Source organism: Xyrauchen texanus, chromosome 16 (genome assembly GCF_025860055.1).
Source record: "Xyrauchen texanus isolate HMW12.3.18 chromosome 16, RBS_HiC_50CHRs, whole genome shotgun sequence".
Classification (NCBI taxonomy): domain Eukaryota; kingdom Metazoa; phylum Chordata; class Actinopteri; order Cypriniformes; family Catostomidae; genus Xyrauchen; species Xyrauchen texanus.
Window position 1 is genome coordinate 10,449,828 of NC_068291.1, and position 25,344 is coordinate 10,475,171.

Here is a 25,344-nt window from a genome sequence, read left to right on the forward strand (position 1 = left end):
GTCGTGTCGCTTTAAAGCAGGGGTGGGGAACCCTGCTCCTGGAGGGCCACTGTGGACTCTGCTCGCTTTTTGGGGGTTTTCCACTGTGGATGTTTTTTTTAGTACCACCTCGGTCGAGGTTCCAAGCGAGCCGAGACTAAATGTTATGTCAAAACACTGCAGATCACTGATTGGTCAGAGAATCGTCACTACCGCTGTCACTGGGTTTGCGACACTGGACATCAACCCGCTAGTTTTAAAATTAGCAACAGCGATATCAATATCATTTGTTCATCTGACTTTTGAATTGAAAAAAAGAAATGGCTGTGCACAAAACCATGCCGGGGTCAGTACACGAGGTGCATACTTTCCTCTTGTTTCGACAAATGAAACGTAAAAGTCTTTCAGGAAGTGTCTCAGCTTTTGGCTGCACACTGCTACCATTGGACCTACCAACAGTGTAGGGAAAATATACATTTTTTAAAAAGTGACTACAGAACCATCAAGGACCACAACAGTCGAAGTGGTTCAAACAGAATAAACTCATGTTTTTTGTCGTGTCCAGCATTTGTAACTGCTCCATCCTTGGGGCTGAAATGATTAGTCAACGCTATCGACAACAGCGACAATAAAACAATTGTCAACAAAAATTTTCGTTGTCGAACAGTCATTTGATCTCATTTAACGTCACATGAAACTATAATGATATAACTGCAGTTCACGCCTGACTGAGGAGAGGAAGAATTACACAGATCACAGTCCAGATGCACTCTAACCCTTCCAAAAAGCTTCAGGTGATGTAGATCGCAAAGTACAGTGAATCCAGAAAGTATTCACAGCGCTTCATTTTTTCCACATTTTGTTATGTTACAAGCCTTATTCCAAAATGGATTCAATTCATTATTTTCCTCAAAATTGTACAAACAATACCCCATAATGACAACGTGAAATAAGTTTGATTGAAATCTTGGCAAATTTATTTAAAAAAAAAAAAAAACACATTCATAAGTATTCACACCTTTGCCATGACACTCAAAATTGAGTTCAGGTGCATCCTGTTTCCACTGATCATCATTCAGATGTTTCTACAACTTGATTGGAGCTCACCTATGGTACATTCAGTTGATTGGACATGATATGGAAAGGCACACACGTCTATATAAGGTTCTGCAGTTAACAGTGCATGTCAGAGCACAAACCAAGCCATGAAGTCCAAGAAATTGTCTGTAGACCTCCGAGACGGGATTGTATCGAGGCACAGATCTGGGGGAAGGGTACAAAAAATGTCTGCAGCATTGAAGGTCCCAATGAGCACAGTGGCCTCCATCATCCGTAAATGAAATTCGTTTGGAACCACCAGGACTCTTCCTAGAGCTGGCCACCTGGCCAAACTGAGCGACTGGGGGAGAAGGGCCTTAGTCAGGGAGGTGATGAGATGGTCACTCTGACTGAGCTCCAGTGTTTCTCTGTTTACACCTCAAATACGTTTACACCTCATATACATTTTTGACAACCCGTGTCTGTTTTTTGTTATCCGATCACAAAATGTTTTAGACCCAGATTACACCTGTATTTAGCACTGACCACATGTGATCAGATCACACGAAATCCATCTGAATACTTGGTGTAAACAGGGTCTTTGAACAGAATATCAGTTGTATTATTTCAATACTAACAAGCTTCTTTTTGTGAAATATTTTGATAAAAAATGTGCTTGTGCTATTTTAAGTAAGTATCCAAATAATTTGTGGGGACACTGTATATCTAAACACTAACAAAGTGCATCATAGTTTTTCAAGCTTAAAGTTTGGGTTGAGTTATCCTTGCTTAAATCCAAATCTGATTGGATATATTTATGTGTAGAAATGCTTTGACTTGTGATTTTCAAAGCTGTGCTCTTCTGTTTTGGTATAGGTGGGCACCATCATGGCCACGGGCAGGTGGAAACAGAAGTTTCTGAGCCAAAGGTTGTAGAAGGAGTGGTGGGGCCCAGCGGTGAACATGGCCATGGTCACGATCAGCTCCATGCATATATTGGAGTCTCTCTGGTTCTGGGCTTTGTCTTCATGCTGCTGGTGGATCAAATCGGCAGTTCTCACATGCACAACAGTGATGGTCAGTGTGCTTGTCTTGTAGTACTGACATTTTAAACAGTGCATCTCTAAAGCCTTGTATATACTTTCATATAAGTAACTTATACTTTGTATTCAGTGTACAAAAGGTAGTGGATAAATAGGCTTGTCTTTCTAATCAAGAACCAAGAAGCTGCAACAGATTATTTCACAGTGAGAATATTGTTCTTTTAACATTATTAGCAGTAGTTTTACCCTGGCCCAAAAGGATAGGCACATCTGTCCTGCCCCATTCCTCGATTTTGTCCAGTGTGATTGAAGTATTGCCCTCAAACTGCGCAGAAAGTTACAAGAATTGGCATGCATATGTCCGCACTAAATGTAGCCTTGTAAAGACTTGGTGACATCCGTGATGACATCACGTTCTATGCTCGAACCCATACGAACAAGCAGATTCGTCATGTTTAAACTAGGCTTAAGTGTTGCGTGACAAACAGGAATGGACTGTGTTTAGTTGCTGAATCTGTTCTCTCTACATTTTTAGATCCAGAGGCAGCGAGAGCTGCTAGCTCCAAGTTCACCACAACACTTGGATTGGTTGTCCATGCTGCAGGTAAAAAAAAAAAAAGAAGAAAACTAGGGCATGTTGGAGGACAGGAACAACTATCTTTGCATGAAACATTTTGAGTTAGCATTAAGAGCCTCAATGTTGTTATGTTCTATAAGCCATTGTATGTTTAATTTTTCGGAGAAATGTCTGATTCCTTCCCTGTCTCTAGCTGATGGAGTTGCTCTTGGAGCTGCTGCATCAACCTCTCAGACAAGTGTCCAGCTCATTGTGTTTGTGGCCATCATGTTGCATAAGGTAGTCATCCTAAATCAAGATTAGCCCAACCATCCTTTTACTGTTGAAGCCCTAGACAATTCCCAATACTGTCCTAAAATGTTTATTAGTTAAACAGGAAGTTTTTGCTTCACTGTTTTTTTAAGTGTCTGATTTTCTGACAGTTTGAGGTTTTCAAATACACCGATGAGCCAAAATATTATGACCACCTGCCTAATATGCTGTTGGTCCTCCACGTGCCACCAAAACAGCGCCGACTCACCGAGGCATGGACTCTACGAGACCCCTGAAGTTGTCTAGTGGTATCTGGCACTAAGACATTAGCAGCAGATCCTTCAAGTTCTGTAAGTTGCGAGGTGGATCCACCGTGGATCAGACTTTTTGGTCAAGCACATCCCACAGATGCTCAATCGTATTGAGATCTGGGGAATTTGGAGGCCAGGGCAACACCTTGAACTCTTCATGTTTCCTCAAAAACATTGCTGAGCAATGTGTGCAGTGTGGCAGGGGGCATTATCCTGCTGAAATAGGCTACTGTCATCAAGGAATGTCATTGCCATAAAGGGGTGTACCTGGTCTGAAACTATGTTTAGGTAGGTCTCACGTGTTAAATTGACGTCCACATGACTCCGTGTTTCCCAGCAGAACATTTCCCAGAGCATCACACTCTCTAGAGTCCCACAGTGCATCCTGGTGCCATAATTTCCCCAGGTAAACAGCACATGTAAACAACAGTCCACGTGATTTAAAAGAAAATCGGACCAGGTGACTTTCTTCCACTGCTCCAAGGTCCAGTTCCTCATCATGTGCACTCTGACTGGTCTACGACTATGGAGCCCCATACGCAGTAGGGTGCGATGCACTGTGTGTTGTTACGCATTCCTCCCATAACCGTCTTAGAAGTCCCTCTGTCTGTTCAGCCCAGACGGGATAGCATGTGTTGCCATCATGCATCGAGGAGCATTGGGCGCCCAACTCCTTGTCGCCGGTTTGTGGTTTATTCCTCCTCGGACCTGTCGGTAGGTACTCACCACTGCTGACTGGGAGCACCCCACAAGCCTTGCCGTTTTACAGATGCTCTGACCCAGTCATCTGGCCATAACAATTTGGCCCTTGTCAAAGTCACTCAGGTCTTTACTCCTGCTCATTTTTCATGCATTCAACACATTGACTATGAGAACTGATTGTTTGCTTACCTTCTATTCTACCCAGATCTTGACATGTGGCCTAGTTAGAGCATGATCAACGTTATTCACGTCACCTGTGATTTGTCATAATGTTTTGGCTCATCAATGTAAGTTTTCAAAAGTTGGAAGTTATACATTTCCCATCTAAAATGTATTTTATTTCCTTCATAGTACATTTATTACCTTTTACTTTTGGATTCCAATTGGTCCTTAATCAATACAGGAATACCCTTTGCCTTGTTTATTTTAATTTATTTGTGCTTTGTATAAGTTTATTTAAGTGTTTCTTACCATTTCCAATAATTTACAGAGAATTACTTTAGTGTTTTGTCTGGTTTGCTATGTTAACGTTTCTTGTATTTCAGGCTCCTGCTGCATTTGGACTCGTGTCTTTTCTCATGCATGCAGGTTTAGAAAGAAACCGCATCCGGAAACATCTGTTAGTCTTTGCCCTGGCAGCTCCTGTTTTGGCCATGCTCACCTATGTAGGACTCAGTCAGGTATGTTCAAGAATAAAATAGATTTTATATATAATAAAATATAATTTTTTGCAACTATAATTTAAAACCTAGTCACCATTGGCGACAGTCGGGTTGTGTTTATTCATATGCAGTTTCATCAGATATGATCTTGCAAGTTATTGAATACATTTATAGAGCGCGCACCAGTATGTCTCAAGGCGTTTTTCTCCCGTTCTGTTGTGGTGACGAGCTCTCTGCACCACATGCAACAACAAAGCCATCGCTAGAGAGTTGCACCAAATTATTCTTTTAAACCGGAACTTTTTCATGAATCACCCGAAAAGAACTGAGTGTTTGAACTCAGGAGCTTAGGTTAGCAGTTTGAATCAAATTCACTTTCTCAGCAAATCAGCCATCAGTGGGCTCACAACTGGGAGTGCAGACATCTTAAAATAAGAGTCCCATGTGTATTTCTGGCTTCTTTACAATTAAAAGTCCTGCATTGTGTACCACTTTTTTTTTTTTTTCTCCTGGTAATTATTGATTGGGATTGAATTAGCACAATAAACTGCATCTGGGATTTCATTCAATTTGCACTCTTGTAGTCTCTGAGTCTGGGCCATGAGGTAACAGTAAAAGACTAAGGCACTGTTGTAAAGTGAGTGAGTGAGTGAGTGAGAGAGAGAGAGAGAGAGAGAGACTGTGACTGACTACCACCCCTGGAGTCATCGGGTTCGAATCCAGGGTCTCCTAAGCAACCAAATTGGCCCGGTTGCTAGGGAGGGTAGAGTCACATGGGGTAACCTCCTCGTGGTCACTATAATGTGGTTCTTGGTGGGGCACGTGGTGAGTTGTGCGTGGGTGCCGTTGGGAATAGCGTGAAGCCTCCACATGTCTCCGCGGTAACACGCTCAACAAGCCACATAATAAGTGTGGATTGACGGTCTCAGACGCGGAGGCAACTGAGATTCGTCCTCCACCACATTGAGGTGAGTCACTACGCCACCACGAGGACTTGGAGCGCATTGGGAATTGGGCATTTTAAATTGGGGAGAAAACAAAAGATAACAAACTACTACACTCACCTTAAGGATTATTAGGAACACCATACTAATACTGTGTTTGACCCCCTTTCGCCTTCAGAACTGCCTTAATTCTACGTGGCATAGATTCAACAAGGTGCTGAAAGCATTCTTTAGAAAAGTTGGCCCATATTGATAGGATAGCATCTTGCAGTTGATGGAGATTTGTGGGATGCACATCCAGGGCACGAAGCTCCCGTTCCACCACATCCCAAAGATGCTCTATTGGGTTGAGATCTGGTGACTGTGGGGGCCATTTTAGTACAGTGAACTCATTGTCATGTTCAAGAAACCAGTTTGAAATGATTTGAGCTTTGTGACATGGTGCATTATCCTGCTGGAAGTAGCCATCAGAGGATGGGTACATGGTGGCCATAAAGGGATGGACATGGTCAGAAACAATGCTCAGGTAGGCTGTGGCATTTAAACGATGCCCAATTGGCACTAAGGGGCCTAAAGTGTGCCAAGAAAACATCCCCCACACCATTACACCACCACCACCAGCCTGCACAGTGGTAACAAGGCATGATGGATCCATGTTCTCATTCTGTTTACGCCAAATTCTGACTCTACCATCTGAATGTCTCAACAGAAATCGAGACTCAACAGACCAGGCAACATTTTTCCAGTCTTCAACTGTCCAATTTTGGTGAGCTCTTGCAAATTGTAGCCTCTTTTTTCCTATTTGTAGTGGAGATGAGTGGTACCCGGTGGGGTCTTCTGCTGTTGTAGCCCATCCACCTCAAGGTTGTGCGTTTTGTGGCTTCACAAATGCTTTGTTGCATAACTCGGTTGTAACGAGTGGTTATTTCAGGCAAAGTTGCTCTTCTATCAGCTTGAATCAGTCGGCCCATTCTCCTCTGACCTCTAGCATCAACAAGGCATTTTCGCCCACAGGACTGCCGCATACTGGATGTTTTTCCCTTTTCACACCATTCTTTGTAAACCCTAGAAATGGTTGTGCGTGAAAATCCCAGTAACTGAGCAGATTGTGAAATACTCAGACCGGCCCGTCTGGCACCAACAACCATTCCACGCTCAAAATTGCTTAAATCACCTTTCTTTCCCATTCTGACATTCAGTTTGGAGTTCAGGAGATTGTTTTGACCAGGACCATACCCCTAAATGCATTGAAGCAACTGCCATGTGATTGGTTGATTAGATAATTGTATTAATGAGAAACTGAACAGGTGTTCCTAATAATCCTTTAGGTGAGTGTATATACATATTATACTTTATGTAATTATCTGTAATGTAGATTGTGAAGAGCAGTATTAAATAAAAACTAATATTTTATATTTGTATACATTTTGACATGGGTGCGAACATTTGAGACAAAAGGGAAAGCAATCTTATCTTCTCAACTATATACTGTATTTATTAAACCTTAGATTAATGGGTTATCAACTATTCCTTTTCTTCTGCTTTCTATTGTGTTTCTGAACAGCAATCTAAATCGAGCAATTCTGTGATTTGGCAACTAAAAGCAGCCATTTGGCTCCTTAATGTTTCAGTTTAGGAGCCAATGGCTCCTTGGTCATTTTTTTAGTCTGGAGCCCTTGTACAGATAGGTTTAAGAATAAGGTTAGTGTTAGGCCTGGTGTTAGGGGTTGGATTAGAGTTAGAAGTAAAGTTAACAGTGTAACTACAAATGTAATTAAATTCAGGTACTTTAAATGTTCAATTCAACAACATGCATGTACATAATAAGTACATTGTATAAGTACATAGTAGTGAAAAACACCTAATATACAGTGGGGCCAAAACTTGTTAATGAAAAGCTTTTGTGTGATGAATGTACCCTGATATGTATCAGTATGTAACACCCTTGTTATATCAGCAAATGAAACAAAAATTAATTTAAAGTACACTTTTTAAAGATCAAATCAAACACTACAACTTAATATGTAAAAAAAAAAAGGTAAAAGCCTCTCAAAGCGATACTTTATGACCCCTAACCCAATGTATTACAGTTCACCCAAAATTATTATTTTGTAATCACATGTGATACAAATTAAACATGTAGCTTTGAAACATGCTAAATTTTTTTTTGTCTAGAAAACAAAAACCTACATATTTGCATGTTTGTCAATTTTTGGTATTTTTACGAGCTAAGTAAAACCAATGTTTTTTCCCCCCAGTTTAATATCTTCTAATTACCCACAAAAAGAATTGTTAAAGAAGACCTCAATGTAGCTTCTTACAGCAATAACTTTAGACATATCACCAGGGTTACGTAACAAGCATGGAGGCCCCTGTCATGTTTTCCAGATTTGCCTGTAGGCGTCCTATCGCCATGGGAACAGCTGAGGCAGCAGCAGGGAAATTACTCACCTCTGGCTCTCCAACTGTTAACACAGAAAATTGTGTTACTTTAGACAGCATAGACATTATTAGATACTGAGATTTTACTAGTGGGACACAAGTGAGTTTCTCTGTAACAGTCTGGAATATTTAATGTCATCCAAAAAAAATTGTTTCAAACTTTGACCGTGCCCTAGATTCTGAAATTACCCATTGTGTTCTGATTGGCTTCCTATTAGTCGTATACTTTAGGCATGCTGTTGAGTCACCTAAATAATTGGCATTAATTGATGCTCCATTCTACTAAAAATAAAAAGCCCCATCAAATTAAAAAAATAACTACTTGCTTGACCAACACAAAATGGGTTTCGTTTGAAATATTATAAGCTGGATTTTACAATGCAATATAACCTACAGAAGTCCGTTTTGTCCATGGTTTATCACTTTTATTTCTGTCTTGTTTTCTCGGGATCACAATTTAATTTTCTGATCTTAACTCAAGTAGTGATCTCGAGAAAACAACTTTGGTTAAGTGTAAATCACTGTGGAATCATTCCAGAGACATCATTCAGTGTGGCAATGTCATAGGAGCAGTGTTGTTATAGTTTTGGATTTTTTAGTTAGTTTTTGTTTCTATTTTTAATCAATCTGTCATTCCAAATGAGTTTTAGTTTAGTTTTTGTTATTTCAGGTTCAGTTTAGTTTGTTTTTATTTTTGTATTTTTCATGGCTCCCAAAGCAGAAGCATTTACTCGTATCATATAAAAATGTGTAACATCATTACTCAGGCTAGTCGTGCTGTTTCCTCCATCTATTTCTATTATCAAGTTTAATTTGGATTGTAAATGTTGCCAATTTTATAACATAAGGTGTATATGGGTAAAGTGACAAAGGACATTTAAACTTAATCTCTATTGTATCCATATACATTTCCTTAGATATTATAAATAATTTCTTAACTAATCTTTGGGAACTAAACAATTAAAGAGATGAAAATTCTCTTATAATTTACTCACTTTTATGCCATCCCAGATGTGTCTGACTTACTTTCTCCTGCAGAACACAAAGGAAGATTTCTTGAAGAATATCTCAACTCTGTAGTTCCATACAATGCAAGTCATCATGATACAAAACCTTGAAGCTCCAAAAAGCACATGATTCCTTTTTTACTGCAAGTCTCGTTGGCGAGCTTTCACGTAGACTACTATTGCAAGATTTATAGTGTAAAAGGAGTTACGTTTTAGTCTGTTCTCACTCAAAACTGATCAGATTTCTTCAGAAGACATGAATTAAACCACTTAAGGATTACTTTATGTTGCCTTTATGTGCTTTTTAGAGCTTCAAAGCTTTGGACCCAGTTGACTCATGTTGTATGGACCTACAGTGCTGAGATATTTCTATATCTTCACTTGTGTTCAGCAGAAGAAAGTAAGTTATACACATATGGGATGGCATGAAGGTGAGTAAATAATAAGAGAATTGTCATTTTTGGGCAAAATTCTCTCTCTCTCTCTCTCTCTCTCTCTCTCTCTCTCCATCTTACCTACCTACTACAGTGCATCAGGAAAGTATTCACAGCTTCACTTTTTCCACATTTTGTTATGTTACAGCCTTATTCCAAAATGTATTCAATTCATTATTTTCTTCAAAATTCAACAAACAATACCCCATAATGACAACTTGAAAGAAGTTTGATTGAAATCTTTCAATCAAATTTATTACAAATAAAAAACAGTTACATGTACATAAGTATTCACAGCCTTTGCCATGACACTCAAAATTGAGCTCAGGTGCATCCTATTTCCACTGATCATCCTTAAGATGTTTCTACAACTTGATTGGAGTCCACCTATGGTGAATTCATTTGATTGGACATGATTTGGAAAGGCACACACCTGTATATATAAGGTCCCACAGTTAACAGTGCATGTCAGAGCACAAACCAAGGCATGAAGTCCAAGGAATTGTCTGTAGACCTCCGAGACAGGATTGTATCGAGGCACAAGATCTGGGGAAGGGTACAGAAACATTTCTGCAGCATTGAAGGTCCCAATGAGGACAGTGGCCTCCATCATCTGTAAATGGAAGTAGTTTGGAATCACCGGGACTCTTCCTAAAGCTGACCGCCCGGCCAAACTGAGCGATCGGGGGAGAAGGGCCTTAGTCAGGGAGGTGACTAAGAACCCAATGGTCACTGATAGAGCTCCAGCATTTCTCTGTGGAGAGAGGAGAAACGTCCAGAAGAACAACCATCTCTGCAGCACTCCACCAATCAGACCTGTATGGTAGAGTGGCCAGACGGAAGCCACTCCTCAGTAAAAGGCACATGACAGCCCGGAGTTTGCCAAAAGGCACCTGAAGGACTCTCCGACCATGAGAAACAAAATTCTCTGGTCTGATGAAACAAAGATTGATCTCTTTGGCCTGAATGGCAATCGTCATGTCTGGAGGAAACCATCACCTGGCCAATAACATCCCTACAGTAAAGCATGGTGGTGGCAGCATCATGCTTTGGGGATGTTTTTCAGATGCAGGAATTGGGAGACTAGTCAGGATCGAGGGAAAGATGAATGCAGCAATGTACAGAGACATCTTTGATGAAAACCTGCTCCAGAGCGCTCTGGACCTTAGACTGGGTGAAGGTTCATCTTCCAACAGGACAACGACCCTAAGAGACCCCAACTCTGTGAATGTCCTTGAGTGGCCCTGCCAGAGCCCAGACTTGAACCCGATTGGAAAATCTCTGGAGAGATCTGAAAATGGCTGTGCACCGACGCTCCCCATCCAACTTGATGGAGCTTGAGAGGTCCTGCAAAGAAGAATGGGAGAAACTGCCCAAAAATAGATGTGCCAAGCTTGTAGCATCATACATAAAAATACTTGAGGCTGTAATTCGTGCCAAAGGTGCTTCAACAAAGTATTGAGCAAAGGCTGTGAATACTTATGTACATGTGATTTTATTTTGTTTTTTTATTTTTAATAAAGTTGCAAAGATTTCAAACAAACTTTCAAACTTTTTTCACATTGTCATTATGGGATATTGTTTGTAGAATTTTGAGGAAAATAATGAATTGAATCCATTTTGGAATAAGGCTGTAACATAACAAAATGTGGAAAAAGTAAAGCGCTGTGAATACTTACCTAATGCACTGTGTATATATATAGGTACAGTAAGGTCCATAAATATTGGGACATCGACACAATTCTAATCTTTTTGGCTCTATACACCACCACAATGGATTTGAAATGAAACGAACAAGATGTGCTTTAACTGCAGACGTTCAGCTTAATTTGAGGGTATTTACATCCAAATCAGGTGAACGGTGTTGGAATTACAACAGTTTGTATATGTGCCTCCCACTTTTTAAGGGACCAAAAGTAATGGGACAATTGGCTGCTCAGCTGTTCCATGGCCAGGTGTGTGTGTTATTCCCTCATTGTCCCATTTACAAGGAGCAGATAAAAGGTCCAGAGTTCATTTCAAGTGTGCTATTTGCATTTGGAATCTGTTGCTGTCAACTCTCAATATGAGATCCAAAGAGCTGTCACTATCAGTGAAGCAAACCATCATTAGGCTGAAAAATCAAAACAAACCCATTAGAGAGAGATAGCAAAAACATTAGGTGTGGCCAAATCAACTGTTTGTAACATTCTTAAAAAGAAAGAACGCACCGGTGAGCTCAGCAACACCAAAAGACCCGGAAGACCACGGAAAGCAACTGTGGTGGATGACCGAAGAATTCTTTCCCTGGTGAAGAAAACACCCTTCACAACAGTTGGCCAGATCAAGAACACTCTCCAGGAGGTAGGTGTATGTGTGTCAAAGTCAACAATCAAGAGAAGTCTTCACCAGAGTGAATACAGAGGGTTCACCACAAGATGTAAACCATTGGTGAGCCTCAAAAACAGGAAGGCCAGATTAGAGTTTGCCAAACAACATCTAAAAAAGCCTTCACAGTTCTGGAACAACATCCTATGGACAGATGAGACAAAGATCAACTTGTACCAGAGTGATGGGAAGAGAAGAGTACGGAGAAGGAACTGCTCATGATCCAAAGCATACCACCTCATTAGTGAAACATGGTGGTGGTAGTGTCATGGCGTGGGCATGTATGGCTGCCAATTGATGATGTGACTGCTGACAAAAGCAGCAGGATGAATTCTGAAGTGTTTCAGGCAATATTATCTGCTCCTATTCAGCCAAATGCTTCAGAACTCATTGGACGGTGCTTCACAGTACAGATGGACAATGACCCGAAGCATACTGCGAAAGCAACCAAAGAGTTTTTTAAGGGAAAGAAGTGGAATGTTATGCAATGGCCATGTCAATCACCTGACCTGAATCAGATTGAGCATGCATTTCACTTGCTGAAGACAAAACTGAAGGGAAAATGCCCCAAGAACAAGCAGGAACTGAAGACAGTTGCAGTAGAGGCCTGGCAGAGCATCACCAGGGATGAAACCCAGCGTCTGGTGATGTCTATGCATTCCAGACTTCAGGCTGTAATTGACTGCAAAGGATTTGCAACCAAGTATTAAAAAGTGAAAGTTTGATATATGATTGTTAATCTGTCCCATTACTTTTGGTCCCTTAAAAGTGGGAGGCACATATACAAACTGTTGTAATTCCTACACCGTTCACCTGATTTGGATGTAAATACCCTCAAATTAAAGCTGAAAGTCTGCAGTTAAAGCACATCTTGTTCGTTTAATTTCAAATACATTGTGGTGGTGTATAGAGCCAAAAAGATTAGAATGGTGTCGATGTCCCAATATTTATGGACCTGACTGTAGATAGATATCTTTCTCTCTCTCTCAATTTAATAAAAAAACAAATTCAATTTAAAAGTACTTTATTGGCATGATTGTGTTTACATACAATATTGCCAAAGCATTAATACACAAAACAGTTAATGACAAGACTAATAATAATAATAAAATAGTAACAAATAACAATAAAGATAGAATTAAAATAAGGTGCCAGGTAATGAATCAAATAAAATAAAAACTATAATAATATACACTTCTGCACTGTGTGTGTGTGTGTGTGTGTGTGTGTGTGTGTATATATATATATATATATATATATATATATATATATATATATATATATATATGTATATATATATATATATATATATGTGTATATATGTATATATATATATATATATATATGTGTATATATATATATATATATATATATATATATATGTGTATATATGTATATATATATATATATATATATGTGTATATATATATATATATATATATATATATATATATATGTATATATATATATATATATATATGTGTATATATATATATATATATATATATATATATATATATATATATGTGTATATATATATATATATATATATGTGTATATATATATATATATATATGTGTATATATATATATATATATATGTGTATATATATATATATATATATGTGTATATATATATATATATATATATAGATAAATATATATATATATATATATATATATATATATATATATATATATATTTCTCTCTCCCATTTTTTATCTGTTTTGAGGTTTTAAATGGATGATTTTTACATTGGTCTGTGTGGCAGAGCTCATTTAATGACCACCGGTGGGAAAAGCTATGGTATAGAAAATGACAGAAGTTTGAGTTGTCATGTTTGTACATGTTACAAAATATAAAAAAATAATTCTAAATACTTTGTAGTTATTTCTAGAGATTAATTGTTCCTATGGGATTTGGTCAAAAGAGGGTCTAAAAATGTTTTTGGGGAAAAACATCCTAAGCTTTCTTCAAAGGTATAATGTCAAGTTATGTGTGTCTTGATCATAATTAAAAGTGCCAATAAATGTACAATTTCCAAAAGTGTCCTTTGCCTAAAACTATCATGTATCTGAGATCATTTTTATTTTAGTTAGTTTTACAGTTAAGAAAAGGTATTTTAGTTTAGTTTTTCAAATAATTTCAGTTTTTGTTTTAGTTAATGAAAATTATTTTAGTTAGATTTATTTTAGTTTTCGTTAACTATAATAACACTGCAATGGAGCATGACCTCATTGCATATCTTGTTAATCAAAGCCTGACGACAGTTGAAAAAGTTTTGTGCTATTAAAGCATTGTATACATTGAAGTACTGTATCACAGCTTCAATCATTGTGGAGAATGTGATGGCCAAAGCCTCTTTCGTCTGAAAACCACATGACTGCTTCAGTATCTGGTTCAAAAGAAGCAAATCCCAGTACAAGTTTAAACCCAATATCGTATACATTTCACTCCAATTTTAATCAAATGTTACAGCCCATCCCACAAGCATATTTATTTTCTAATCTACACGTTAATAATCAGTTATTCATTTACTCTCAGACATTGTTTTTATTTTTTAACAGAACACAGTAAAATATATAAAGCCTTTGAGCCTTCACTTTGTTATAACATTTATAAGCACTTTAGTTAGCAAAAGACTGAAAATGTCATAAGTGCATTGATAATAAATTGTATTCCTTTAAAATGTTGTCAGCCACTGGCTGCCACAGCCAATATTTGTGCTTTATTTTTTGACCACCAGATAGCAGTAAATAGAACCTTGTACAGCAACTTTGATAAACAACCCCAATTTCAATACATTTGTAATGAAGGCCCCATTGCTTCAGAAAGCTTAATTTTCCCATCTTTACTCCATAGATACTGGATTATGATTGAGAGATACAGGTCAGCGGATTTGTGAATAACTAGATAAAACAGAGATATAATCCATCTCCTTGACCTAGAGAGGCCTCCTGTTGTGATAAACGGAAGATGAAGCTGCTGTGCCTGTGTTGTTATTAACTGCTCCAGGTACCAAAATGTGTTTTCTCGCAGGAATCACAAGAACAAAAGAGAAAGTTAAGTCCTGATGTTACGAACGGAGGCAGCGAAGGCAGACGAGGAGAGCGGGTCTAAATGCAAGCTTACTTTATTGGAACAGATAAATGAATAAACACAAAGAAAAACCCTCAATGGGGAAATAAACACAAGACTGAGAAAACGGGCAGGGAACACATACCAGGCTAACAACATTCAACGATAGACAGCGACTGAACAAACAGACTCCCCTAATCTTACCTACCTACACAGTGCATCAGGAAAGTATTCACAGCGCTTCACTTTTTCCACATTTTGTTATGTTACAGCCTTATTCCAAAATGTATTCAATTCATTATTTTCTTCAAAATTCAACAAACAATACCCCATAATGACAACTTGAAAGAAGTTTGATTGAAATCTTTCAATCAAATTTATTACAAATAAAAAACAGTTACATGTACATAAGTATTCACAGCCTTTGCCATGACACTCAAAATTGAGCTCAGGTGCATCCTATTTCCACTGATCATCCTTAAGATGTTTCTACAACTTGATTGGAGTCCACCTATGGTGAATTCATTTGATTGGACATGATTTGGAAAGGCACACACCTGTATATATAAGGTCCCACAGTTAACAGTGCATGTCAGAGCACAAACCAAGGCATGAAGTCCAAGGAATTGTCTGTAGACCTCCGAGACAGGATTGTATCGAGGCACAGATCTGGGGAAGGGTACAGAAACATTTCTGCAGCATTGAAGGTCCCAATGAGGACAGTGGCCTCCATCATCTGTAAATGGAAGTAGTTTGGAATCACCGGGATTCTTCCTAAAGCTGACCGCCCGGCCAAACTGAGCGATCGGGGAGAAGGGCCTTAGTCAGGAGGTGACTAAGAACCCAATGGTCACTGATAGAGCTCCAGCATTTCTCTGTGGAGAGAGGAGAAACGTCCAGAAGAACAACCATCTCTGCAGCACTCCACCAATCAGACCTGTATGGTAGAGTGGCCAGACGGAAGCCACTCCTCAGTAAAAGGCACATGACAGCCCAGAGTTTGCCAAAAGGCACCTGAAGGACTCTCCGACCATGAGAAACAAAATTCTCTGGTCTGATGAAACAAAGATTGATCTCTTTGGCCTGAATGGCAAGCATCATGTCTGGAGGAAACCATCACCTGGCCAATAACATCCCTACAGTAAAGCATGGTGGTGGCAGCATCATGCTTTGGGGATGTTTTTCAGATGCAGGAATTGGGAGACTAGTCAGGATCGATGGAAAGATGAATGCAGCAATGTACAGAGACATCTTTGATGAAAACCTGCTCCAGAGCGCTCTGGACCTTAGACTGGGTGAAGGTTCATCTTCCAACAGGACAACGACCCTAAGAGACCCCAACTCTGTGAATGTCCTTGAGTGGCCCAGCCAGAGCCCAGACTTGAACCCGATTGGAAAATCTCTGGAGAGATCTGAAAATGGCTGTGCACCGACGCTCCCCATCCAACTTGATGGAGCTTGAGAGGTCCTGCAAAGAAGAATGGGAGAAACTGACCAAAAATAGATGTGCCAAGCTTGTAGCATCATACATAAAAATACTTGAGGCTGTAATTCGTGCCAAAGGTGCTTCAACAAAGTATTGAGCAAAGGCTGTGAATACTTATGTACATGTGATTTTATTTCGTTTTTTTATTTTTAATAAAGTTGCAAAGATTTCAAACAAACTTTCAAACTTTTTTCACATTGTCATTATGGGATATTGTTTGTAGAATTTTGAGGAAAATAATGAATTGAATCCATTTTTGAATAAGGCTGTAACATAACAAAATGTGGAAAAAGTAAAGCGCTGTGAATACTTACCTAATGCACTGTGTATATATATATAGGTACAGTAAGGTCCATAAATATTGGGACATCGACACAATTCTAATCTTTTTGGCTCTATACACCACCACAATGGATTTGAAATGAAACGAACAAGATGTGCTTTAACTGCAGACTTTCAGCTTTAATTTGAGGGTATTTACATCCAAATCAGGTGAACGGTGTAGGAATTACAACAGTTTGTATATGTGCCTCCCACTTTTTAAGGGACCAAAAGTAATGGGACAATTGGCTGCTCAGCTGTTCCATGGCCAGGTGTGTGTTATTCCCTCATTATCCCATTTACAAGGAGCAGATAAAAGGTCCAGAGTTCATTTCAAGTGTGCTATTTGCATTTGGAATCTGTTGCTGTCAACTCTCAATATGAGATCCAAAGAGCTGTCACTATCAGTGAAGCAAACCATCATTAGGCTGAAAAATCAAAACAAACCCATTAGAGAGAGATAGCAAAAACATTAGGTGTGGCCAAATCAACTGTTTGTAACATTCTTAAAAAGAAAGAACGCACCGGTGAGCTCAGCAACACCAAAAGACCCAGAAGACCACGGAAAGCAACTGTGGTGGATGACCGAAGAATTCTTTCCCTGGTGAAGAAAACACCCTTCACAACAGTTGGCCAGATCAAGAACACTCTCCAGGAGGTAGGTGTATGTGTGTCAAAGTCAACAATCAAGAGAAGACTTCACCAGAGTGAATACAGAGGGTTCACCACAAGATGTAAACCATTGGTGAGCCTCAAAAACAGGAAGGCCAGATTAGAGTTTGCCAAACAACATCTAAAAAGCCTTCACAGTTCTGGAACAACATCCTATGGACAGATGAGACAAAGATCAACTTGTACCAGAGTGATGGGAAGAGAAGAGTACGGAGAAGGAACTGCTCATGATCCAAAGCATACCACCTCATCAGTGAAACATGGTGGTGGTAGTGTCATGGCGTGGGCATGTATGGCTGCCAATTGATGATGTGACTGCTGACAAAAGCAGCAGGATGAATTCTGAAGTGTTTCAGGCAATATTATCTGCTCCTATTCAGCCAAATGCTTCAGAACTCATTGGACGGTGCTTCACAGTACAGATGGACAATGACCCGAAGCATACTGCGAAAGCAACCAAAGAGTTTTTAAGGGAAAGAAGTGGAATGTTATGCAATGGCCAAGTCAATCACCTGACCTGAATCCGATTGAGCATGCATTTCACTTGCTGAAGACAAAACTGAAGGGAAAATGCCCCAAGAACAAGCAGGAACTGAAGACAGTTGCAGTAGAGGCCTGGCAGAGCATCACCAGGGATGAAACCCAGCGTCTGGTGATGTCTATGCATTCCAGACTTCAGGCTGTAATTGACTGCAAAGGATTTGCAACCAAGTATTAAAAAGTGAAAGTTTGATATATGATTGTTAATCTGTCCCATTACTTTTGGTCCCTTAAAAAGTGGGAGGCACATATACAAACTGTTGTAATTCCTACACCGTTCACCTGATTTGGATGTAAATACCCTCAAATTAAAGCTGAAAGTCTGCAGTTAAAGCACATCTTGTTCGTTTAATTTCAAATACATTGTGGTTGTGTATAGAGCCAAAAAGATTAGAATGGTGTCGATGTCCCAATATTTATGGACCTGACTGTAGATAGATATCTTTCTCTCCTCTCTCAATTTAATAAAAAAAACAAATTCAATTTAAAAGTACTTTATTGGCATGATTGTGTTTACATACAATATTGCCAAAGCATTAATACACAAAACAGTTAATGACAAGACTAATAATAATAATAAAATAGTAACAAATAACAATAAAGATAGAATTAAAATAAGGTGCCAGGTAATGAATCAAATAAAATAAAAACTATAATAATATACACTTCTGCACTGTGTGTGTGTGTGTGTGTGTGTGTGTGTGTGTGTGTGTGTGTGTGTGTGTGTGTATATATATATATATATATATATATATATTTTCTCTCTCCCGTTTTTTATCTGTTTTGAGGTTTTAAATGGATGATTTTTACATTGGTCTGTGTGGCAGAGCCCATTTAATGACCATCGGTGGGAAAAGCTATGGTATAGAAAATGACAGAAGTTTGAGTTGTCATGTTTGTACATGTTACAAAATATAAAAAAATAATTCTAAATACTTTGTAGTTATTTCTAGAGATTAATTGTTCCTATGTGATTTGGTCAAAAGAGGGTCTAAAAATGTTTTTGGGGAAAAACATCCTAAGCTTTCTTCAAAGGTATAATGTCAAGTTATGTGTGTCTTGATCATAATTAAAAGTGCCAATAAATGTACAATTTCCAAAAGTGTCCTTTGCCTAAAACTATCATGTATCTGAGATCATTTTTATTTTAGTTAGTTTTACAGTTAAGAAAAGGTATTTTAGTTTAGTTTTTCAAATAATTTCAGTTTTTGTTTTAGTTAATGAAAATTATTTTAGTTAGATTTATTTTAGTTTTCGATTAACTATAATAACACTGCAATGGAGCATGACCTCATTGCATATCTTGTTAATCAAAGCCTGACGACAGTTGAAAAAGTTTTGTGCTATTAAAGCATTGTATATACATTGAAGTACTGTATCACAGCTTCAATCATTGTGGAGAATGTGATGGCCAAAGCCTCTTTCGTCTGAAAACCACATGACTGCTTCAGTATCTGGTTCAAAAGAAGCAAATCCCAGTACAAGTTTAAACCCAATATCGTATACATTTCACTCCAATTTTAATCAAATGTTACAGCCCATCCCACAAGCATATTTATTTTCCAATCTACACGTTAATGATCAGTTATTCATTTACTCTCAGACATTGTTTTTATTTTTTAACAGAACACAGTAAAATATATAAAGCCTTTGAGCCTTCACTTTGTTATAACATTTATAAGCACTTTAGTTAGCAAAAGACGAAAATGTCATAAGTGCATTGATAATAAATTGTATTCCTTTAAAATGTTGTCAGCCACTGGCGGCCACAGCCAATATTTGTGCTTTATTTTTTGACCACCAGATAGCAGTAAGTAGAACCTTGTACAGCAACTTTGATAAACAACCCCAATTTCAATACATTTGTAATGAAGGCCCCATTGCTTCAGAAAGCTTAATTTTCCCATCTTTACTCCATAGATACTGGATTATGATTGAGAGATACAGGTCAGCGGATTTGTGAATAACTAGATAAAACAGAGATATAATCCATCTCCTTGACCTAGAGAGGCCTCCTGTTGTGATAAACGGAAGATGCAGCTGCTGTGCCTGTGTTGTTATTAACTGCTCCAGGTACCAAAATGTGTTTTCTCGCAGGAATCACAAGAACAAAAGAGAAAGTTAAGTCCTGATGTTACGAACGGAGGCAGCGAAGGCAGACGAGGAGAGCGGGTCTAAATGCAAGCTTACTTTATTGGAACAGATAAATGAATAAACACAAAGAAAAACCCTCAATGGGGAAATAAACACAAGACTGAGAAAACGGGCAGGGAACACATACCAGGCTAACAACATTCAACGATAGACAGCGACTGAACAAACAGACTCCCCCTAATCTTACCTACCTACACAGTGCATCAGGAAAGTATTCACAGCGCTTCACTTTTTCCACATTTTGTTATGTTACAGCCTTATTCCAAAATGTATTCAATTCATTATTTTCTTCAAAATTCAACAAACAATACCCCATAATGACAACTTGAAAGAAGTTTGATTGAAATCTTTCAATCAAATTTATTACAAATAAAAAACAGTTACATGTACATAAGTATTCACAGCCTTTGCCATGACACTCAAAATTGAGCTCAGGTGCATCCTATTTCCACTGATCATCCTTAAGATGTTTCTACAACTTGATTGGAGTCCACCTATGGTGAATTCATTTGATTGGACATGATTTGGAAAGGCACACACCTGTATATATAAGGTCCCACAGTTAACAGTGCATGTCAGAGCACAAACCAAGGCATGAAGTCCAAGGAATTGTCTGTAGACCTCCGAGACAGGATTGTATCGAGGCACAGATCTGGGGAAGGGTACAGAAACATTTCTGCAGCATTGAAGGTCCCAATGAGGACAGTGGCCTCCATCATCTGTAAATGGAAGTAGTTTGGAATCACCGGGATTCTTCCTAAAGCTGACCGCCCGGCCAAACTGAGCGATCGGGGGAGAAGGGCCTTAGTCAGGGAGGTGACTAAGAACCCAATGGTCACTGATAGAGCTCCAGCATTTCTCTGTGGAGAGAGGAGAAACGTCCAGAAGAACAACCATCTCTGCAGCACTCCACCAATCAGACCTGTATGGTAGAGTGGCCAGACGGAAGCCACTCCTCAGTAAAAGGCACATGACAGCCCAGAGTTTGCCAAAAGGCACCTGAAGGACTCTCCGACCATGAGAAACAAAATTCTCTGGTCTGATGAAACAAAGATTGATCTCTTTGGCCTGAATGGCAAGCATCATGTCTGGAGGAAACCATCACCTGGCCAATAACATCCCTACAGTAAAGCATGGTGGTGGCAGCATCATGCTTTGGGGATGTTTTTCAGATGCAGGAATTGGGAGACTAGTCAGGATCGATGGAAAGATGAATGCAGCAATGTACAGAGACATCTTTGATGAAAACCTGCTCCAGAGCTCTGGACCTTAGACTGGGTGAAGGTTCATCTTCCAACAGGACAACGACCCTAAGAGACCCCAACTCTGTGAATGTCCTTGAGTGGCCCAGCCAGAGCCCAGACTTGAACCCGATTGGAAAATCTCTGGAGAGATCTGAAAATGGCTGTGCACCGACGCTCCCCATCCAACCTGATGAAGCTTGAGAGGTCCTGCAAAGAAGAATGGGAGAAACTGCCCAAAAATAGATGTGCCAAGCTTGTAGCATCATACACAAAAAGACTTGAGGCTGTAATTCGTGCCAAAGGTGCTTCAACAAAGTATTGAGCAAAGGCTGTGAATACTTATGTACATGTGATTTTATTTCGTTTTTTTATTTTTAATAAAGTTGCAAAGATTTCAAACAAACTTTCAAACTTTTTTCACATTGTCATTATGGGATATTGTTTGTAGAATTTTGAGGAAAATAATGAATTGAATCCATTTTGGAATAAGGCTGTAACATAACAAAATGTGGAAAAAGTAAAAGCTGTGAATACTTACCTAATGCACTGTGTATATATATATAGGTACAGTAAGGTCCATAAATATTGGGACATCGACACAATTCTAATCTTTTTGGCTCTATACACCACCACAATGGATTTGAAATGAAACGAACAAGATGTGCTTTAACTGCAGACGTTCAGCTTTAATTTGAGGGTATTTACATCCAAATCAGGTGAACGGTGTTGGAATTACAACAGTTTGTATATGTGCCTCCCACTTTTTAAGGGACCAAAAGTAATGGGACAATTGGCTGCTCAGCTGTTCCATGGCCAGGTGTGTGTGTATTCCCTCATTGTCCCATTTACAAGGAGCAGATAAAAGGTCCAGAGTTCATTTCAAGTGTGCTATTTGCATTTGGAATCTGTTGCTGTCAACTCTCAATATGAGATCCAAAGAGCTGTCACTATCAGTGAAGCAAACCATCATTAGGCTGAAAAATCAAAACAAACCCATTAGAGAGAGATAGCAAAAACATTAGGTGTGGCCAAATCAACTGTTTGTAACATTCTTAAAAAGAAAGAACGCACCGGTGAGCTCAGCAACACCAAAAGACCCAGAAGACCACGGAAAGCAACTGTGGTGGATGACCGAAGAATTCTTTCCCTGGTGAAGAAAACACCCTTCACAACAGTTGGCCAGATCAAGAACACTCTCCAGGAGGTAGGTGTATGTGTGTCAAAGTCAACAATCAAGAGAAGACTTCACCAGAGTGAATACAGAGGGTTCACCACAAGATGTAAACCATTGGTGAGCCTCAAAAACAGGAAGGCCAGATTAGAGTTTGCCAAACAACATCTAAAAAAGCCTTCACAGTTCTGGAACAACATCCTATGGACAGATGAGACAAAGATCAACTTGTACCAGAGTGATGGGAAGAGAAGAGTATGGAGAAGGAAAGGAACTGCTCATGATACAAAGCATACCACCTCATCAGTGAAACATGGTGGTGGTAGTGTCATGGCGTGGGCATGTATGGCTGCCAATTGATGATGTGACTGCTGACAAAAGCAGCAGGATGAATTCTGAAGTGTTTCAGGCAATATTATCTGCTCCTATTCAGCCAAATGCTTCAGAACTCATTGGACGGTGCTTCACAGTACAGATGGACAATGACCCGAAGCATACTGCGAAAGCAACCAAAGAGTTTTTTAAGGGAAAGAAGTGGAATGTTATGCAATGGCCAAGTCAATCACCTGACCTGAATCAGATTGAGCATGCATTTCACATGCTGAAGACAAAACTGAAGGGAAAATGCCCCAAGAACAAGCAGGAACTGAAGACAGTTGCAGTAGAGGCCTGGCAGAGCATCACCAGGGATGAAACCCAGCGTCTGGTGATGTCTATGCATTCCAGACTTCAGGCTGTAATTGACTGCAAAGGATTTGCAACCAAGTATTAAAAAGTGAAAGTTTGATATATGATTGTTAATCTGTCCCATTACTTTTGGTCCCTTAAAAAGTGGGAGGCACATATACAAACTGTTGTAATTCCTACACCGTTCACCTGATTTGGATGTAAATACCCTCAAATTAAAGCTGAAAGTCTGCAGTTAAAGCACATCTTGTTCGTTTAATTTCAAATACATTGTGGTTGTGTATAGAGCCAAAAAGATTAGAATGGTGTCGATGTCCCAATATTTATGGACCTGACTGTAGATAGATATCTTTCTCTCCTCTCTCAATTTAATAAAAAAAACAAATTCAATTTAAAAGTACTTTATTGGCATGATTGTGTTTACATACAATATTGCCAAAGCATTAATACACAAAACAGTTAATGACAAGACTAATAATAATAATAAAATAGTAACAAATAACAATAAAGATAGAATTAAAATAAGGTGCCAGGTAATGAATCAAATAAAATAAAAACTATAATAATATACACTTCTGCACTGTGTGTGTGTGTGTGTGTGTGTGTGTGTGTGTGTGTGTGTGTATGTGTGTGTGTGATATATATATATATATATATATATATATATATTTCTCTCTCCGTTTTTTATCTGTTTTGAGGTTTTAAATGGATGATTTTTACATTGGTCTGTGTGGCAGAGCCCATTTAATGACCACCGGTGGGAAAAGCTATGGTATAGAAAATGACAGAAGTTTGAGTTGTCATGTTTGTACATGTTACAAAATATAAAAAAATAATTCTAAATACTTTGTAGTTATTTCTAGAGATTAATTGTTCCTATGTGATTTGGTCAAAAGAGGGTCTAAAAATGTTTTTGGGGAAAAACATCCTAAGCTTTCTTCAAAGGTATAATGTCAAGTTATGTGTGTCTTGATCATAATTAAAAGTGCCAATAAATGTACAATTTCCAAAAGTGTCCTTTGCCTAAAACTATCATGTATCTGAGATCATTTTTATTTTAGTTAGTTTTACAGTTAAGAAAAGGTATTTTAGTTTAGTTTTTCAAATAATTTCAGTTTTTGTTTTAGTTAATGAAAATTATTTTAGTTAGATTTATTTTAGTTTTCGTTAACTATAATAACACTGCAATGGAGCATGACCGCATTGCATATCTTGTTAATCAAAGCCTGACGACAGTTGAAAAAGTTTTGTGCTATTAAAGCATTGTATATACATTGAAGTACTGTATCACAGCTTCAATCATTGTGGAGAATGTGATGGCCAAAGCCTCTTTCGTCTGAAAACCACATGACTGCTTCAGTATCTGGTTCAAAAGAAGCAAATCCCAGTACAAGTTTAAACCCAATATCGTATACATTTCACTCCAATTTTAATCAAATGTTACAGCCCATCCCACAAGCATATTTATTTTCCAATCTACACGTTAATGATCAGTTATTCATTTACTCTCAGACATTGTTTTTATTTTTTAACAGAACACAGTAAAATATATAAAGCCTTTGAGCCTTCACTTTGTTATAACATTTATAAGCACTTTAGTTAGCAAAAGACGAAAATGTCATAAGTGCATTGATAATAAATTGTATTCCTTTAAAATGTTGTCAGCCACTGGCTGCCACAGCCAATATTTGTGCTTTATTTTTTGACCACCAGATAGCAGTAAATAGAACCTTGTACAGCAACTTTGATAAACAACCCCAATTTCAATACATTTGTAATGAAGGCCCCATTGCTTCAGAAAGCTTAATTTTCCCATCTTTACTCCATAGATACTGGATTATGATTGAGAGATACAGGTCAGCGGATTTGTGAATAACTAGATAAAACAGAGATATAATCCATCTCCTTGACCTAGAGAGGCCTCCTGTTGTGATAAACGGAAGATGAAGCTGCTGTGCCTGTGTTGTTATTAACTGCTCCAGGTACCAAAATGTGTTTTCTCGTAGGAATCACAAGAACAAAAGAGAAAGTTAAGTCCTGATGTTACTGAACGGAGGCAGCGAAGGCAGACGAGGAGAGCGGGTCTAAATGCAAGCTTACTTTATTGGAACAGATAAATGAATAAACACAAAGAAAAACCCTCAATGGGGAAATAAACACAAGACTGAGAAAACGGGCAGGGAACACATACCAGGCTAACAACATTCAACGATAGACAGCGACTGAACAAACA

General features: G+C 38.5%; 1 protein-coding gene across 1 annotated transcript in view; it reads left to right on the forward strand.

Moving 5' to 3' along the window:
* Window positions 1-25,344, forward strand: part of LOC127657346 (zinc transporter ZIP9) — a 33,614-nt gene that overhangs the window by 1,265 nt on the left and 7,005 nt on the right. The window contains exons 3-6 of the mRNA XM_052146090.1: window positions 1,894-2,094; window positions 2,596-2,664; window positions 2,831-2,916; window positions 4,448-4,582. Coding sequence (XP_052002050.1) covers window positions 1,894-2,094; window positions 2,596-2,664; window positions 2,831-2,916; window positions 4,448-4,582 — 491 coding nt within the window. The remainder of the gene's footprint in view (window positions 1-1,893; window positions 2,095-2,595; window positions 2,665-2,830; window positions 2,917-4,447; window positions 4,583-25,344) is intronic.